We start from the raw sequence: 18,658 nt of genomic DNA on the forward strand, positions 1-18,658 counted from the left end.
TATTCAACCTTGCTTTTAGCAAATTCGCATTTACTTTCTTTAGCAAATAGAGTATACTGCTGTAGTTTCTTGAAGACCAGCTTTAAGTGATCCAAGTGAGCCTCCACATCCTTGCTATATATCAGGATATCATCAAAGAAAACGAGCACGAACTTCCTCAAGAAGGGTCTGAATATATCATTTATTAGACTCTGAAATGTGGCTGGTGCATTGGTTAGTCCGAAAGGCATCACTGCAAATTCATAGTGACCATCATGAGTACGAAAGGCGGTTTTAGGAATGTCTTCGGCCTCCATTCTGATCTGGTGGTAACCTGCTCTTAAGTCAATTTTGGAGAAAACCGTGGCTCCCTTCAATTCTTCCAAGAGTTCATCAATAAGAGGTATAGGGTATTTATCTTTAATTGTCATCTTATTCAATTGTCTGTAATCCACACACATGCGCCATGTTCCATCCTTTTTCTTCACTAAAACCACAGGAGAAGAAAACAGGCTTGAACTTGGTTGAATAAAGCCTTGCTTCAAGAGATCAGCCACTTGTTTTTCAATAATACTTTTCTGTATGGCTGAGTGTCTGTAGGGTCTAGAGTTTACTGGTGAAGAGCCTGAGATCAAGGTGATTTTATGATTGTGAGATCTCAAAGGAGGCAGAGAAGATGGCTCAGCAAATATATTTTTCTGTTCTTCCAGACGCTGTTGAATACTGGAGGGAATTGAGACTTCAGCTTCCTCTGATTGTTCTACAGAAAGTAATGTTGTAGACCCTTCCTCAGTCACTTGTATGCAACATAGTTGTATCCCCTCAGTATGAGTCAAGAGTTTGCTCATCTCCTTTTCAGAAACCTTGTGTACTTGCAGCTCATTGTGACCTCCTCTGACTAAGTGTCTTCGACCATTTAGTGTAAAATCCATAGTTAGATTTTTGAAGTCCCATTGGATAACCCCTAATGTCTCCAACCATTGTATTCCCAACACCATGTCACAACTTCCCAGAGGCAGAAGAAGAACATCAGTTACAAATGGAGTACCTCTTAATAACCAATGCATACCTTTACACATTGATTTACACTCCAACTGGTTCCCATCAGCAACATCAACCATCACTGGATTTACTGGAGTCTGTTGAAGTCCCAGTTTCTTTGCCAAGAGCAAATCAAGAAAATTATGCGTACTTCCAGAATCAATAAGAATGTGAATAGCTTTCTTTCCAACACGGCCAGTAACTCTCATGGTGCGAAAGCCTCTTGAAGGAGAGTCGTTTATAGCATGTATTGAGATCAGAGGATTCTCATCATCATATATCTCCTCATCCTGAATCTCAGCCTCAATAGATGAATCTCTCACAGCATCATCTATTTCCAATAAGTACAATTGTTTCCTAGCACAACGATGTCCTCTTTCAAATTTCTCATCACAGCCATAACATAAGCCTTTTGCTCTCTTTTAAGCCATTTCTTCATCGGTTAATAAGCGTCTAGTTTTTACAGCAGGCATAGTAGGCGTGGGTAATAGTGGTGTTGAATATGATGTAGATCTAGCATCCGTGGTAGTAAACCTTTTAGAATTTGAGGCATAACATCTTTAGCATTAGTCGACAGATCCTGAAGTCTAGCTAGAGCATAGGCATGGACTAGTGTTTGTGGCATGAACATTCTGACAGCCTTTTGCACATGCGGTTTCAATCCATTGATAAAATGGCTAATAGCATAAGACTCAGATAATGAAACACAACCAAGCAGCAGTTCAAATTGGTCATGGTAGTCAGCAAACGCACCTGTTTGTTTGAGTGCTAGGAGCTCGGTCATTGGATCGCCGAGGAGTTGATTTCCAAATCGACCTTCCAAAGCTCGCAGAAACGTTGGCCACGGTGTAGTCATTGCTCGATCTTGATATTTTGCCCAATTTTGAAACCATTGAAGCGCGCGGCCTTCAAAATTAATCACTGCCAAACGCACCTTCGATTCTTCCGGTGTCAGATCCACCGCGAAGAAGTGATCGCAACGGAGAATCCATCCAGTTAAGTCCTCTCCGTTGAAGATCGGAAAACCAACCTTAGATTGGCGAGTAGCAAAATATTGTTGCCGATGCTGAACGCCCCCTGCAAACTGAGCATTAGGAGCTCCCCCCGGTGGTGGAACCAGGCGAGATATCAATTCATTTTGCTGCAGTTGGAGAGCTAGAAGCTCCTCTCTGAATTCCTTCATGGAGAGATCGCGCGCCTCCTCAGATTCAGCACGGCGTCGCTCCGAATCAGTAAATCTCACAGAGAGCTCAGCTATGGTAGCATTGACTGACTCCTCCAACCTCCGCATATCGCCGGAGCGAGTGTCCATCGCCACAGGAATCGGATCGGAAAGGCTGATACCACTTGGTGCGGAATCGGGGTCGTCGAAGAACTGAACTGTTAGGAATTCTTGTATTCATCTAATGAGCGCAGCGGAAATTGCAGACAAGAATAACAGATCTAGATTCATAATCATATTGCAAGTTGAGCACGTAATACACAACGGAACTAAATCTTACTTGTTGTGTTGTTTTCTTCTACGATTGTGTCCTGCAAGTTGAATCCACTACTATCGAGGTCCACGTGTATTCTGATCCGATGCAGGAACAATTCCTCGGTACAATCGCTCTATAGAGAAAGCTAGGAATTCTCTACAAAGCTTTACGTATTTTCTCTCTATCGTTACGCTATTTCTCTTCTCCCACAATGAAGAATAAATAACCATTATATAGATGGTGAGTCACTAGGGTTCCATGATTGTTGGGCTTATGGACTATTATAATTGTAGCCCAACTATAATTATTTAATCCATATTAATCTAATCTAGCCCATATCCTTTCAATCTCCCACTTGGACTAGCATTAGATATAATACGCAATTCCAACTTTGTACCCTTGAGCGGATCAAAATACACATATAGTGTGACCCTTTAGGCCCTCATTATCGACGACGATCTAATCGAAGTCTGCACAAAACTCCTAGACTGCGTTGGCAGCGTAGCTCGATATATGACGGACGTTTACGTGAATTCGGTAAACAAGCCTTTACACAAAGTTTATAATAATATCCTTTCATTCACGAACCACCCGATTGAGCCTAAGATTTGTCATGTGTCATCCAAATAGCTCAATCACTTTATCTCATCTTTATTAAATGACCCATTCGATCATATTCAATTACTTTAATTGAATATATCTTTGCATTGGCCAATGACTTAATGGTCAAGTAATATAGAGAATTTGAGTGTTCTCTCAAAATTCTAATCGAGGAATGAATCTCATTCTTGGCTCAACTACCATTTCCATTTATCTTATGATGTACCCAACACAAGCCCGTGTCTCAATTCTCCTTTGGGAGGCAAAGCGTTGGACAAGATCAAAGCACACCACTCAACAAACAAAATGTGTAATGACCTCAGATCCTAGGATATTACATACTTCATGTACTAATAAACTGCAGACACTCAACAAAACAGTTCAATAGTAGGGTATACCAATACTCTCCAAAGTATACCATGTGTCCATCACGAGTATCTAATATCTCATAGTTGTGAGAACAACTACATTCTCGAAGAATGTGATGCAAACCCCATGCTAACCTATAACATATCATCAATATCACATTCTTGATGATCATTGGTTAGGGCTATTTTAGAATTATACTATATCATTAATGTCTCACACCATTAACGACAGTCATAATTCAAGGGAACAAATATTTAGAATAAAATCAAACATTTAAAACAATTATTCCAATAAGTGCACAAAACCCATAGAAAATGAAATTTTCATATAATGTGATCAAGTAATATTGTCTCAACACAAAATGTTTCTAAGACATATAAAACTGTAACTCCCACTGATTCAAAGCCATCTTCCAAGATGCTTAACACCTAAGCTCTCAAAGTGCTTGTTGTGTTTTGCTATATATAACGGTTTGGTGAAAGGATCAGCCAAATTATCATCAGTGGGTACTCTTTCTAATTTTATGTCGCCTCTTTCAATTATTTCTCTGATCAGATGATATCTTCTAGGAACATGCTTGTTCCTGTTCGTAGCTCTGGGTTCTTTTGCTTGCGCAACAGCACCAGTGTTGTCACAATACAAATGTATTGCACTATTGGCACTTGGAATGACACCCAGTTCTTTAACGAACTCTAACAAAGCAACAGCTTCTTTGGCAGCTTCAGATGCAGCAATATACTCGGCTTCGGTGGTGGAATCGGCAGTTATACCTTGTTTGGAACTATTCCAACTACTGCTCCACCATTGAGGACAAAACATATCCAGACTGAGACTCATAGTCGTCATGGTCTGTTTGGAAACTAGAATCAGTGTACCTAGTAACTGATAACTCTGGTTGTCTACCATAGACTAAGAAATATTCTTTAGTCCTTCTAAGGTACTTAAGAATAGTCTTAACAATTTTCCAATGTTCCTCACCGGGATTTTGCTGAAATCTGTCTGTCATGCTAAGCGCATAGGCCACATCTGGCCTAGTAGAGATCATGGCATACATAATAGATCCTATAGCCGAAGCATACGAGATCCTTTTCATGTTGTCTCTTTCTTTGTCATTAGAAGGACAATCCTTCTTTGACAATACAATGCCATGTCCCATAGGAAGAAAACCTTTCTTAGAATTCTCCATTGAGAAGCGCCTTAGCAACTTGTCTATGTAAGTGGATTGTGATAATCCTAACATCCTATTCGGTCTATCTCGATAGATCTTGATTCCAAGGATGTAGGAAGCATCACCCAGATCCTTCATCATAAAGGAACTAGACAACCATTCTTTCACGGATTGCATCATGGAACGATCGCTTCCCATAATCAAGATGTCATCAACATATATGATGAGGAAGACAACGTTTCCATTCTCGCGTTTACTATAAACACATGGGTCCTCTTTGCTTCTGACAAAACCAAACGATTTGATTGTTCTGTCAAAACAAATATTCCAACTCCTCGAAGCTTGCTTAAGTCCATAGATGGACTTCTTTAGCTTGCACACCGGACTTTCTTTCGATACAAAACCTTCTGGCTGTGTCATATAGACATCGCCTTCTAATTCTCCATTGAGAAATGCGGTTTTGACATCCATTTGCCAAATGTCGAAATTGTAGTATGCAGCAATTGCAAGTAATATCCTAATGGACTTGATCTTAGCAACTGGCGAAAAGGTTTCATCATAGTCAATGCCTTCGCGCTGAGTATAACCCTTTGCCACTAACCTAGCCTTGTAGGTTTGTACTTTGCCATCTGCATCTCTTTTCTTTTTGAATATCCATTTGCAGCCTATGGGGTAAACCCCATCTGGCAAGTCAACTAGTTCCCAGACTAAGTTGAAGTACATCGAGTCCATTTCAGATATCAAGGCTTCAAGCCACTTCTCTCGATCGGTGTCTGACACCGCCTCGGTATAGGTCTTAGGCTCATCGTAATCTAAATCAACTTCATCATCTTGGTTCTCAACCATTAGATTCAGTCTCTCAGGTGCACGACGAATCCTCCTAGGCCTATTGAGTTGGTTTTCTTCTGGCTCGGGCTGTTCATTCTGAATGTGAGTAGGTTCAGGAATATCACTATGATCTTCTTGAGGTAGAGGTGATGCAACTATTGTATCATCTTGTCTTTGATGCATCTCATTGTCTTGAGGAGGCTTTTCGAGAGTCCCTCTAAGGTCTCCTCTAATAGTAATTTCCCCTCCCAATAGATCATCAAAAACTCCCACTGAGTTATTGTTCAAACCATTTGACAATACCTCATTCTCAATGTTATCTTGTGGTTCTTGAATTTCTTCAAGATCTACCATGTTGTGACTTTGTTCCTTTAAGACATAAGTGTCTTCAAAAAACTTCACATTCCTAGAGATTATCACCTTGTGATCTCCGGGGCAGTAGAATTCATATCCTCTAGTTTGTTTAGGATATCCCACAAAATAACACTTCTCACTTTTAGATTCCAACTTATCAGTCATCATTTTCTTAACAAAGGCTGGACAACCCCAGGTCCGCATATAGTCAAGACAAGGCTTTTTGCCATACCATAACTCATATGGTGTTTTCTCAACTGATTTAGATGGAACTCTATTCAGAATGTAAATAGCAGTCAATAAAGCATGACCCCAGAGAAATAAAGGAAGACTAGCTAAACTCATCATGGATCGAACCATATCTAATAATGTTCGATTTCTCCTTTCAGATACTCCATTCATTTGTGGTGTACCAGGAGGTGTCCAGTCTGACTGAATTCCATGCGATTTCAAGTAATCAAGAAATTCTCGGCTCAAGTATTCCCCTCCTCGATCTGATCGAAGAGTTTTGATACTTTTCCCAAGTTGTTTCTCAACTTCACACTTAAACTCTTTAAATGTCTCAAAGGCCTCGGATTTGTGTTTCATAAGATACACATATCCATACCTTGTCAAATCATCAGTAAAAGTAATGAAGTACGAATAACCACCTCTTGCTTGAGTTGGAAACGGTCCGCACACATCTGTGTGGATCAACTCTAGCACATCATTAGCACACACCCCTTTCCCAGAAAGTGGTTTATTAGTCATCTTTCCTTTGAGATAGAATTCACAAGCACCATATGATTCAAAATCAAATGAATTTAGATAGTCTAACTTTCTCAATCTCGCTATCATTTTCTCATTGATATAACCAAGTCTACAATGCCAAAGATAAGTAGCATTATCCGTATTACATAGCTTAAGTCTTTTATTTTGCACATTGAGAATATTCCGTTTGCATTCAAGCATATATAATCCATTCTCTAACGAGGCATTTCCATAAAGCAATCCATTAGTAGAAAACGAGCATCTGCTGTTTGCAAAATGGAAGGAAAAACCTTCGATGTCCAACATCGGAATGGAAATAATATTCTTTGAAATAACTGGAACAAAATAACAATTATGTAAACCTAGTCTATGTCCTGAGGGAAGATCTAATCTATAAGTTCCCACGCGTTCGGCAGCAACTTTTGCTCCATTTCCAACACGTAGGTCTACTTCCCCAGGCCTCACTTTCCTGCTGTCAATTAAACCTTGCACATTATTACAAATGTGTGAACCACAAGCGGTATCCAATACCCAGGATTGTGAATTATTCATAGACATATTTATCTCAATGACAAACATAGCTGAGCTCCCACTCATTGCACCTTGTGCCTTAAGTCTTGGGCAGTCTCTCTGCCACTCCGTGAAATTTGACCTAGTCAATTTGTTTGTTTCCATCATACACTCATAAGATAAGTTTGACATATTATCTGAACAGAAAATAAAACGAAAAGCAAATTATAAAAGCATATAAAGATCACATTCGTATCACTAATCAAACAAGGGTTTATTGTATTGATTAGCTCCCACTAATTTTAACATATATTATGTCCCCCAAACATAAAATACGAATTTATATCAAATATAAATTTTAGTGGTCCAAGATCCAAGTCTATATTATTGCAGCCCCTGCTTTGGCTGATCACTACAATAATATCACAAGGTAGGCCTCCAAGCCAATTGCAACAACTATTTTGCAACTCTTGGTTTATTAATCCAATTAATATGCATCCATAAACTATTTAGGCCGCTTTGGCGTCACTAAACAATTTAAGCAAGTCAACCCCATCACACGATGTCAACCATGCATCTATGAATGAGCCTAGGCCTTGTAGATTTAGAGTAAACACTTTGGCGTAAAACTCGTGGTCGAAAAGGCTAGGAACATCAAACAATTATGATGGACGATGCGTTTGTTTCAAAACAAGACTTATATTTTATGGGGAAAAGTGTGATACTAGTTTTGTGAATATAATATCCAATATTAAATTTCAAACAATTACTGGGCGCCGCCTACCCAGACATAGTATAACACGGACTACACATACTGGGCGCCGCCTACCCAGACAATAAAACAGTCTCTAACTACTATAGTTAAAATAAATAAGCATAAAATCAAATAGCATGCTTATCACATAAGATATCAAATAATGCCCAATGAATAAAATCAAATTTTATTCTCTAATTAAATGTGGATTTAAAATTACATTAATTCGAAATTAATATAACAAAATTTATTAATCCAATTAATAAACTAATTAGGGATACTTTATAATTAAATTGATTCTGAATCAATGTATACAATCAAATTGATTCTGAATCAATGTATACAGCCCAAAAGAAAAGCCCCAATTCCTTTTCCTTCTCTATTCTGTCTCACTGCATCAACGAATTATCTAACCAATTAGTAAACAATCACCAATTCCAAATCATCACTTGTGTTTCGAGCTTTACATCCTCAATTATCCAATCAATAAAATGGATGCTAAAACAATCAAAGAGGAGAAGGCTGAGGTAGAGATCTGGCAGTATGTATTCGGCTTCACACCAATGGCCGTAGTGAAGTGCGCAATCAAGCTCGAAATCGCTGACGCCGTCGAGAGCCACGGTGGCGCCATGTCTCTGCCCGACCTCGCCTCCGCCGTCGGCAGCATCATGCGGTACTTGACCCACCGCGGCTTCTTCGAGCTCAACAAATCCACAAATCAATGCTCCAACACTCCCTCGTCTGCGGAATTTGCGCTTGCGAGAAGCCAATCAGTGACTCGTTCCAGATCCACGGCTGCAACCACTCCTACTGCACGCGATGCGTCTCCAATTACGTTGCGGCGCGGCTACAGGAGAGCATAGCCGCCATCGGCTGCCCCGTCCTCAGTCCCCGTCGATACGACGCCTCTACTCTCAGACCAGATCTTCCGCCCCACCGTCGCCCTCGCTCCCCCCGCCTCCGAGAAGCAGCTGCCGATCAAATCGAGGAGTTGCAGAGAGATTGGGGTTTGTTGTTCGAAGATCATAGTGATTTTAGATTTGGTTTGAATTTCGTGAAATTTCCAATTTTGAATGAATCAAATCAAATCGGATTCGATTGCAAGAATTTTGAAATCTTATTTCATAATTTTGATTTCCAAAATCATCCACAAATTAATTAGGAAACAAAATTAATTATGAATCAAGCCCTGAGCTCTGATACCAGTGTTAGGAATTCTTGTATTCATCTAATGAGCGCAGCGGAAATTGCAGACAAGAATAACAGATCTAGATTCATAATCATATTGCAAGTTGAGCACGTAATACACAACAGAACTAAATCTTACTTGTTGTGTTGTTTTCTTCTACGATTGTGTCCTGCAAGTTGAATCCACTACTATCGAGGTCCACGTGTATTCTGATCCGATGCAGGAACAATTCCTCGGTACAATCGCTCTATAGAGAAAGCTAGGAATTCTCTACAAAGCTTTACGTATTTTCTCTCTAATGTTACGCTATTTCTCTTCTCCCACAATGGAGAATAAATAACCATTATATAGATGGTGAGTCACTAGGGTTCCATGATTGTTGGGCTTATGGACTATTATAATTGTAGCCCAACTATAATTATTTAATCCATATTAATCTAATCTAGCCCATATCCTTTCAAACGACCGGAATTGCACCTACTTGTATGGAACCTCGAGCAGGAGAATGAAATGGAGAAGAAGGAGTTAATTGCATTAATTTCTGTGAAAATGTGCTTACAAAATGAGAAGAGTTCATCTTATATAGATGAACTCACGTAACTAACTCTCACTTAACCGTAACTAACAAGCGGTTATGAATCTAACTAACTGAGCTAACTCTTCTTCACTGCCACGTGTAGTCCGCTTCTATGATTCCTTCGCATGCATCCATCCATGCTTACGTGTCATGATCGTTTTCATGCACCAGTCTCCAATTGCAGCCTACGCTGCTCGGTCCGCTTCCCAGACCAGCGCCACCGCCGGCTCTCCTACCCTCGCTATCTTGGCCGTGAATCACTCCGGTTTAAGCTAAATTCCATTTCTCTACCGTGTACTATTTAATGACTGTGAAGACTAGATTTTTGAGTAGTTCTAATCTTAAGCTGCTGTCAATTATGTATTAGTTGAGGACCGAGCATGGGGAAACTTTAAGAGATGAAAAACTCATGGTTACTATTACGTGGATTAGAGTCTAAATTGGTGTGCCTTAAAAGGTGATGTTTTAATAGTGGATGAAGGAAATCTGGAAAAAGGCAGTGGTGGTGATTAAATTTTTGGTAGTAATAAAGTTCTTAAGAAATTATGTTGTGAGCTACTGTGGTGACTGACAGAAGAATAATCATTGACATGGATGTTATTGGGGAAAGATTGTGTATGGCAGTTATACTAATAAGTAGATGTGATATGCAACTAAAAGCTGAGAAAGGGTATGATTTTCACCTGATCAGTTGTGTTTCACTTGCTGCATACTCTAGCTACTGCTACTTTGATTATGATTTTGAGATTTTGCAATTGGTGTGAGAAAGAGTTGGGACTGGATGGAGGCACATATATATAGGCTGAAAATCTGCTTGGTTGTTGGGATTTTGGCAGAGGGATTGCAGTTTGTTGGGATTCGGTCTGCCTTAATCTCTGCCAAAGAGGGATCCTGTCCCCTTGGTCTTTGTTGGAAGGAAGTCTGCCCCTTTCTTGACTTCTTAGTAGCTGTTGTGACAGCCTTTGTAGTGTGTACTCGTCACTTTATTGGAGCTGATTTGGTATCTTTTGAGGACTTGATTGGGGTTTTTATTCTCCCTTGTCTTCTCCTTGCAGCAACATCTCTTCTCTCTTTATTGGGAGTACTAGGTGCATGTCTAATAATTATCTTTGTTTCATTGTGGCAGGGGAAGTTGGTGTTGAAAAGAGGTGGCTGCTGACTTGTCCTTATTGAGCACTTAATGGTCCTTGCAGGTCTGGTCTTTAAGGGATGGAGAGAAGAATGGGCTATGGGTCTTGGGTCAAGGCCGTGGCTGATGGCTCGGCTAGTTGGCCAAGAAATGTACACATCTTTTTGTATTGTAGTTGTGTGGTTTAAATCCATTATTTAATCATGAACTACTCTACTGAGCTTTGTACATAGAATACTCTACCTCTATTATCTTATAGTGTAACTTTACACCTCATATTTAGTATATTGAACTTCCATCCCAAAAATATAATTTTATGTTCTTGTTTCCCCCCCTTTTTTTTGTCTAGCCGTTCAACGCCCTTTTGAGAATAACTAAGGTGTCAAAAAGTCGGGGTGTTACAAATATATATAATTTCTTAAAATAAATTGAAAATTGTGAATTTTAGATAAAAACATTCTTTTGTGGCATACATCCTTACGTAAATAACTTTCATAATTATTTATTACATTGATTTATCAAAAGGAGAGAGTTTTTTCAATTTAGCAACCACACCAGTGTTTAAATTTAAATCATGATGCTCATTTACAGACTTGGAATTATGTTCAGATCCATTATTTGATACTTTTGAAACATTCACGTATTCAGTTTCTAGGGGTGCAATTTATACTTTTCACTCTGCCTATGACTCTACTTCCTAAACTGAACACATAATCAGAGATAGATTCTATCTCTGAAATCTCAATTGGTATAGCTAAATTGTCGTCTAACCATGCTGGAAAACGACTTTTGTGACAACATTTTATAATGATGATAAGTGATTACCATTGTGAGTAAATCCTAATCTGTCGATATTATTTTATTTAAACAGCATATCCATAATCCATGCATGAGTAAAGTACCGCACTAACTTCAATCATTGAAACATTTATTTTGGGTTTAGTGATGGAAATTCCGTCGAGAATGACATTACTAAAAAAATGTTTATTAAATTAATAATTTGGTATTCGAGATGAGTTTTTAGAAGGCAAGCGCCTCGAACAGTTCGATTGCAATTAACGAGTAGCGATAGAAACTCGAAATGCTTGTCGTGTAGGATCCCAAATTCCCAATACCTCTTTCTCGCTCTAATCTTGAACATTATATTTTGATGTTAGTTGTCTACTTCATTTGCTCCTGTGACTGACATTAATGTTTTGGTTAAAGTGAAATTAGTAGTGCAACTAATTTGTTCAATAATTAATCAATACATGGCTCATATTGATTGAGATGGATTTGGGCTGGAGACAATTTCTACATCCGTAACTGGTTATAACAGCATCCATGCTCGCCCTCCTCCGTTCATGTTGAATTGTTTCAGGATAATTTTACCTTCGTCACTCCATTTTCCGGAAATTTCATTGACACCTTTTGGATCTGACGATCGCAGCTATAACCAGTTGTGAATCCGACGTTGCCTTACGCGTAGGCACTGCAATTTTTAGTCTTAGGTTTGGTCAACTGTACATAGTTAATGATATACGTTTTATTGAAAAAAACAAATCCTCAACAGCAATAAAAATGGGTCATTTATTATCATTGTGAAAAACTAGAAAAAAAAGTCCACTCATCGTAAATAATTTATATATAAATTTTACAATTTTATTTATAATTTTCCCTAAGTCTTGAATGGTAGATATAAAAATATACTACTCCATATATTATTGAGGATCGCTCCCATCGCGGAATAAATTTTAAAAGATGGAATTTCTTTTAGACAAGTCGAAGATTCTTAAATATTGGTTAATGTGGTTTAAAGAATCTCGTGAGATGGGAATAGAATTTTATCTTCGTCTTTAATTGATTTCCAGTTTCAAGAATATATCTGACCAGAGTCCAGAAACCTTTTTTAGTAACTTGTGTTTATCAATCAAATATCATGTTTCTGGATCTTTTCAGAAAATAACTACTCCTATGACAATATTATAAAGTAAATCTAAAATGGAAGGTGGAGATGCAAAGTTATTTTAAAATTGTTATTTCTTAGTATTTTAAATAATTATATATAAAATCGATGTGCATGTGTAGTAGTACTAAATTTCATGCGCCACGTGATAATAAAACCCAGGCCATTCTGTTGTGTGTAAATTCAAATAATATACAGGAAATAAAAAATAAATTAATTAGCATTAATTTGGTTACCTTATGACTTGTAATGAGATATTGAGCACGCTGAAATTGAGAGGATCCTCATTAAGGCTTTTCCTTTATGCAAATCAGAATGATAAATATTGCAAGATATAAGATAGCTGCAAAAATATGAAGTTTTGGACAATTGTATTTCTCCTTTTCTCTTTTCCTTCACATTTTGACATGATGTGCTCATCCTTCTCAATCGGTAGAAATGAAGTATACGGCGTAAGGTACCTGTAATATTTATCATTATTATCAATATAAAATATTGGTGATTATAATGTCCACTTCTTATATGACATCATAATATTATAGATTATATTTATTTACGTCCATAAATAATAATTTAAATTTTTGATAATACGAGTTTAATGCAAAATTGATAAGTAAGAGACTGATAAAAATAAAAGTGATTAAGATAATTTTGGTAAATGAGACTTATCTCATTAGAGAAAAAAACATACTAATATTAATAGATAGAGACTAAAACTTGTGGCTCACCCGAAATAATAAAATAAGACTATTTTTGGTAAATAGTTATTATTTGTGGCAGACAATGATAACAATGTTGATTTGTATTTTATTAAGCACAAACTTATCATATGGTAACACTAATACGATATGACATAGAGAATATCCACTTATTTGCCTTGTTAGGAATTACCATATGGAACATGATAAGATAAAGAATAACCTGTGATGGGGTACGAACTAAACAACTAAACCCTAATGGCGAGCCCAATAGCAGTAACGGCCCATTAGCCCAAAACCCAAGAAAGAGTATCAGTTCGGCACAACCAAAGAGTTCAGTTCGGTTCGGCACAACCAAAGAGTTCGGTCGCAGCCTACAGCTCGGTAAAAGCCAACCAATCAAGCTCTACTCTCAGATCGGCAAAAGAACCAATCAAGCTCTACTCTCAGATCGGCCAAAGCTGATCGGCAAAGTTCAGCAGTTCGGTCTCAGTATTCGACCGAACAAGGAGATAGTGGACCCATGCAGGACCTCCACGACCTCCACTACACCCACGATCTATTTAGTGGTATGAAGCAGTTGTCAACCTGCAAGCCACGATCTTGGATAGTGGACCCATGCAGGACCTCCACGACCTCCACCACACCCACGATCTATTTAGTGGTATGAAGCAGTTGTCAACCTGGAAGCCACGATCTTGGTTCACATGTATAAATAGAACTTAGATCAGATAGACAAGGAAGCTCTAGAGATCGAATCTCATATAGCAAGTCAGTGTTGTAAGCTGTAATCCAGATCAAGCAATACAAATTTGCCCTCCTTTCTTCCCGTGGACGTAGATTTACTTCAGTAAATCGAACCACGTAACTTTCTGTGTCGTGATCTATATTTATTACCTGCATTTATTACCATCAAAAATTCGCCCAATCATCACTGGCGCCGTCTGTGGGAACCAGAGAACCAAATCTGTGATAAAAGCGAGTTTTTGATCCTCTTCCACCAAAAAAATGCATACCAGATCACATAATACCCGTGCTTCCGTCCGTGATAACCATGAGGAAGCTAGTCCAGCCCGTAGGTCTGGAAAACAGCCTCGTGAGAAATCTGTCTCCAGTTCTCACGGTGAAGGAACAAGCCACTCCAGAGGTCGTCGCACCGAGTCTTCCCAGCAGCCCGATTTGAACGAGGCTGTCAAGTTGTTTTTGGCCGAGAAGCAGGATGAATTCTTAACATTCCTGCAAACAGGCCAAAAGCCGGAGACGAAAACGGCGGATTCTCCCTCTCCATCCAGACATGAAAGTCACTACCGCAGTAGTGTCGCATCTCCCCGGAGAAAGAATCCTCACCACCGACATGTTCCTCTTCCTCCTCGTTACCGGAACCACAGGAGAACTCCATCTCCACCATACCGAAGAGATGTCGGGTTCGCCATGTATGGAGCGCTGAAGACTCCATTCTCGGATGATATCACCCGAACTCCGTTGCCGCAGAATTACCGAACTCCGTCAATGACTTATGACGGGTTAGTGGATCCTCATGATTTCTTGGGACGCTATCAGTGTAATATGGCGAACCAAGGTCTCAATGAGGTTCACATGTGTAAGCTGTTTCCCGAGCTGCTCATCGGGAACGCAAGGAGGTGGTTTGATAGCCTCCCTCAAGGCAGCATTAGATCTTACAGAGATCTAATGGATGCTTTTCATAGGAGATTCTTCCAGAAAGCGGAAGCCCGAATCACTTCGGCTCAGCTGCTTTCTATTCGTCAAGGTCGCGATGAAAAAATTAGCGACTTCATGACGAGGTTCCACAAGGAATGCCTACAAGTAGATGATCTCAATGATCTACTTGTCATTTCGGCATTCCAAAATGGAATACTGCCAGGAGCTCTCTACAGGAAGCTCGTTGAATGCAGTCCGCAAACAGCTCAAGAGATGTGGGACATTGCGGACCAGTTTTCTCGTGCCGATGAGGCAGACCGTCGAAAACGGTCTTTAGACAGCTCATCTAGAGGAGACAAAAAGAAGCCCGATCATAGCGATCAGAGGCTTCCTCGCCGAACTCCTTTTGAAAGAATTCAAAGGGCACCGGTACAAGGCAGATTGGGACCACGTCTCGATCTTGAGAAACCGCCCGCTCAGTTCGTACCATTGAACAAGTCGAGAGCGGAAATTTTCGAACTGCATTCCGATATGTTCGAAAAGCCAAAGCGGATGACGAAATCGGCCGCGCGCCGAAGTCAGGATAATTATTGCTCCTTCCATCAAGACCACGGTCACGATACCGAGGAGTGCCGACATTTGGCTGCAGGTATTGATGTTCTTGTGAAAACAGGGACGTTAAAAAAATACCAAAGCAAGCAGCCGAAAAAGAACAAGAAGCAGAGAGGTGCGAACTGTGCTCCTCAGGATCCGAAAAGGCAACAGGATCCCGAAGACGATGACGAGCCGCAATATGATGGAGTAATCCAGACTATTGACGCTCTCCGAGCCGGGAAGACTAAATCGTCCCTGAAGTCAGAGCGTAGAGGCTTCAATCGAGAGGAGCCAACGCATAAAAGGCTGAAGCAGGACGAAGTGATTACATTTTCAGATGCCGATCCCGTCCCGGCCATCTCTCCTCATCAAGACGCCATTGTCATTCAAGCCGGAGTGGCAAACAAACTGATCCACAGAGTGTTCGTGGATACAGGAGCGTCAGTTAGCATTCTTTTTAAAGAATGTTTCGATAAACTGGAAGTGGATCCAGCTCGGCTCAGTCCGGCTCCGCTTCCTCTGAAAAGTTTCGCCCAGGAGGACACCCGCCCTGAAGGTATTATCAGCCTTCCGATTACGGTGGGAAGAGCGCCTACAAGCTCCAGTACGATGATCGAGTTCTTTGTGGTAAAAGCTCGGTCCCCGTACAACATTATACTGGGAAGAGACTGGCTCAACACAGTTCGGGCCATTTGCTCTACTTATCACCTCACCATCAAGATCCCCACTAAAGGAGGGATAGCGGTCATCCGAGGTGATCAAAAGAGAGCAAAAGAGTGTTTGCAGATTGCGCTTAAAAGTGCCGAGCAATCAGATCGGCACCATCAAGCATAGCAATCACAGCAGCCGGAGTCAGAGGCAGGCGAAATGACCGAAGTCACACCGGAGCCGAACTCGATGGAAGTTCGGTTATATGAAGATGATCCATCCAGAACGGTGAAGATCGGTTTCGCGGGAACACCTCTACTCCGGGAAAAGACCATTCAGCTCCTCAAAGAGTACAAAGACGTCTTTGCGTGGTCGCCGTTGGACATGACCGGAGTGCCCCCCGAGGTAATTACACATCGGTTAAATATTGATCCTTCAGTCCGGCCTATAAAACAGAAGCAAAGACTCTTTGCGGCAGAAAGAAGTCAAGTCATCCATGACGAAGTCCGCCAATTACTGAAAGCGGATGTGTTATTTGAAGTGAAATATCCTTCTTGGGTGGCCAACCCTGTGATGATCAAGAAAAAAGAGGGAGGATGGCGGATGTGCATATATTTTACCGATCTAAACAAGCACTGTCCTAAAGATTGCTATCCCCTTCCGAACATAGATAAAAAAGTAGAAGCTTTGATAGGCTTCGAAATTTTTTGTTTTCTTGATTTATACAAAGGATATCACCAAGTTTTAATGGATGAGAGTGATGCTTCAAAAACGGCTTTCATTACTGACTTCGGCATTTTTGCTTACAAAAAGATGCCATTCGGTTTAAAGAATGCCGGAGCCACATATCAAAGGATGGTTGACAAGCTATTTCGGCACCTAATCGGAAAAGAGGTTGAAGTGTATGTTGACGACATAGTCGTTAAAAGTAGAAGCACTTCGGAGTACGAAGACAATCTCAAGTCCACTCTCGACGTGCTCCGAAAAGCCAACCTCAAACTCAATCCCCAAAAATGTACCTTTTTGGTAGATTCGGGAAAGTTTCTAGGTTGTTGGGTTTCAAAGGAAGGACTCGAGGCAAATCCGCTAAAAGTTCAAGTTGTTCAGAACATGGCAACGCCGAAGTCCATACATGATGTGCAAAGGCTAACTGGATGTCTAGCCGCACTGAATAGATTCCTTTCCCAAGCAGCCGAAAAGCAAATGCCGTTCTTCAATGTGTTGAAGAAGGCACCAAAGTTTGAGTGGGGAGTCGAGCAGAAAAAGGCTTTTGACGAGCTCAAAAGTTATTTAGCCGAGCTTCCTATTCTCTCTGCTCCAACAGATGCCGAAGTGATATTCTTATACTTAGCGGCATCAGATCAAACCATTAGCGTGGTGCTTGTACGAGAAGAAGGCCTAAAGCAGCTTCCCATCTACTTTACAAGCCGAGCATTAAGAGGTCCAGAAACAAGGTATCAACCTCTGGAAAAAATTGCTCTGGCATTAGTAAATGCAGCAAGGAGACTGCGGCCATATTTCTATGCTCACAAGGTATGCGTCTTAACCGATCTTCCACTTCGGCAAGTTTTGACTAAGCCTGAAGCATCAGGCAGAATTGCCAAGTGGGCCATAGAGCTAGGAGAACACTCAATAGAATATCTACCTCGGAAAGCCATCAAGGGACAAGCCTTGGCAGATTTTCTTGCAGAGGCAAAGTTCGATCAAGCAATCCCTGTTATTGCCGAACAGAAAAATCCTGCCAATAACGAACTAACACAGCCCCAGGAATCCGAAGTAGAACCGCCGGACTGCTGGAGTGGATTCGTAGATGGAGCTTCGAATAAGACGGGAAGTGGAGCTGGTATTCTACTTATCGCTCCCGACGGACACGAGGTAACTTATTCACTTCGGTTCTTATTCCCAACTACTAATAACGAAGCCGAATACGAAGCCCTCCTTGCCGGACTTCAATTAGCGCAAAGTCTATTTGTCAAATCTCTCAAAATCCATTGTGATTCACAAGTCATAGTGAATCACATGCTGGGTACAAGTGAAGCCCGAGATGAGAGGATGAAAAAATACTTGGACAAAGCGCAAAGCATTAGCCGAAGTTTCTCTTATTTTCGGATAATCCGCATTCCCAGAGCGGAAAACAGCCGAGCAGATACTTTAAGTAAGTTGGCCTCATATCCGAGCTCAAAGGTGGAGGAATTACTACACCGAAGCATTGATGAAGCTGAGGTACATTCAGTAACCAGCTCGCCGAACTGGATGACGCCGATCTTACAGTATCTAGATCAAGGACAACTGCCCGAGGATAAGAGAGAAGCTCGGAAAATCACATGCCGAGCACTTCGGTATGAACTTCATGAAGGAGTCCTATACAGAAAGTCCTACCTTCAACCG

General features: G+C 40.5%; 1 protein-coding gene across 1 annotated transcript; it reads left to right on the top strand.

The window, feature by feature from the left end:
- Positions 1 to 8,032: 8,032 nt before the first annotated feature.
- On the top strand, positions 8,033 to 10,996 carry LOC121780849. The gene is made up of 2 exons (XM_042178488.1): positions 8,033 to 8,838; positions 10,724 to 10,996. Exons 1-2 carry the CDS (start codon positions 8,553 to 8,555, stop codon positions 10,768 to 10,770), a joined length of 333 nt encoding a protein of 110 aa, XP_042034422.1. The 5' UTR covers positions 8,033 to 8,552; the 3' UTR covers positions 10,771 to 10,996.
- Positions 10,997 to 18,658: the final 7,662 nt, after the last annotated feature.

The sequence above is a fragment of the Salvia splendens genome, chromosome 20 (genome assembly GCF_004379255.2).
Source record: "Salvia splendens isolate huo1 chromosome 20, SspV2, whole genome shotgun sequence".
NCBI classification, from domain to species: Eukaryota; Viridiplantae; Streptophyta; class Magnoliopsida; order Lamiales; family Lamiaceae; genus Salvia; species Salvia splendens.

Excerpts from the sequence above, each read along its gene's own strand:
- LOC121780849 (XM_042178488.1), top strand. The coding sequence starts at position 8,553 with ATGCTCCAACACTCCCTCGTCTGCGGAATTTGCGCTTGCGAGAAGCCA. Across the intron at positions 8,839-10,723 it reads GGAGTTGCAGAGAGATTGGG|GGGAAGTTGGTGTTGAAAAG; the intron begins GTTTGTTGTTCG and ends TCATTGTGGCAG.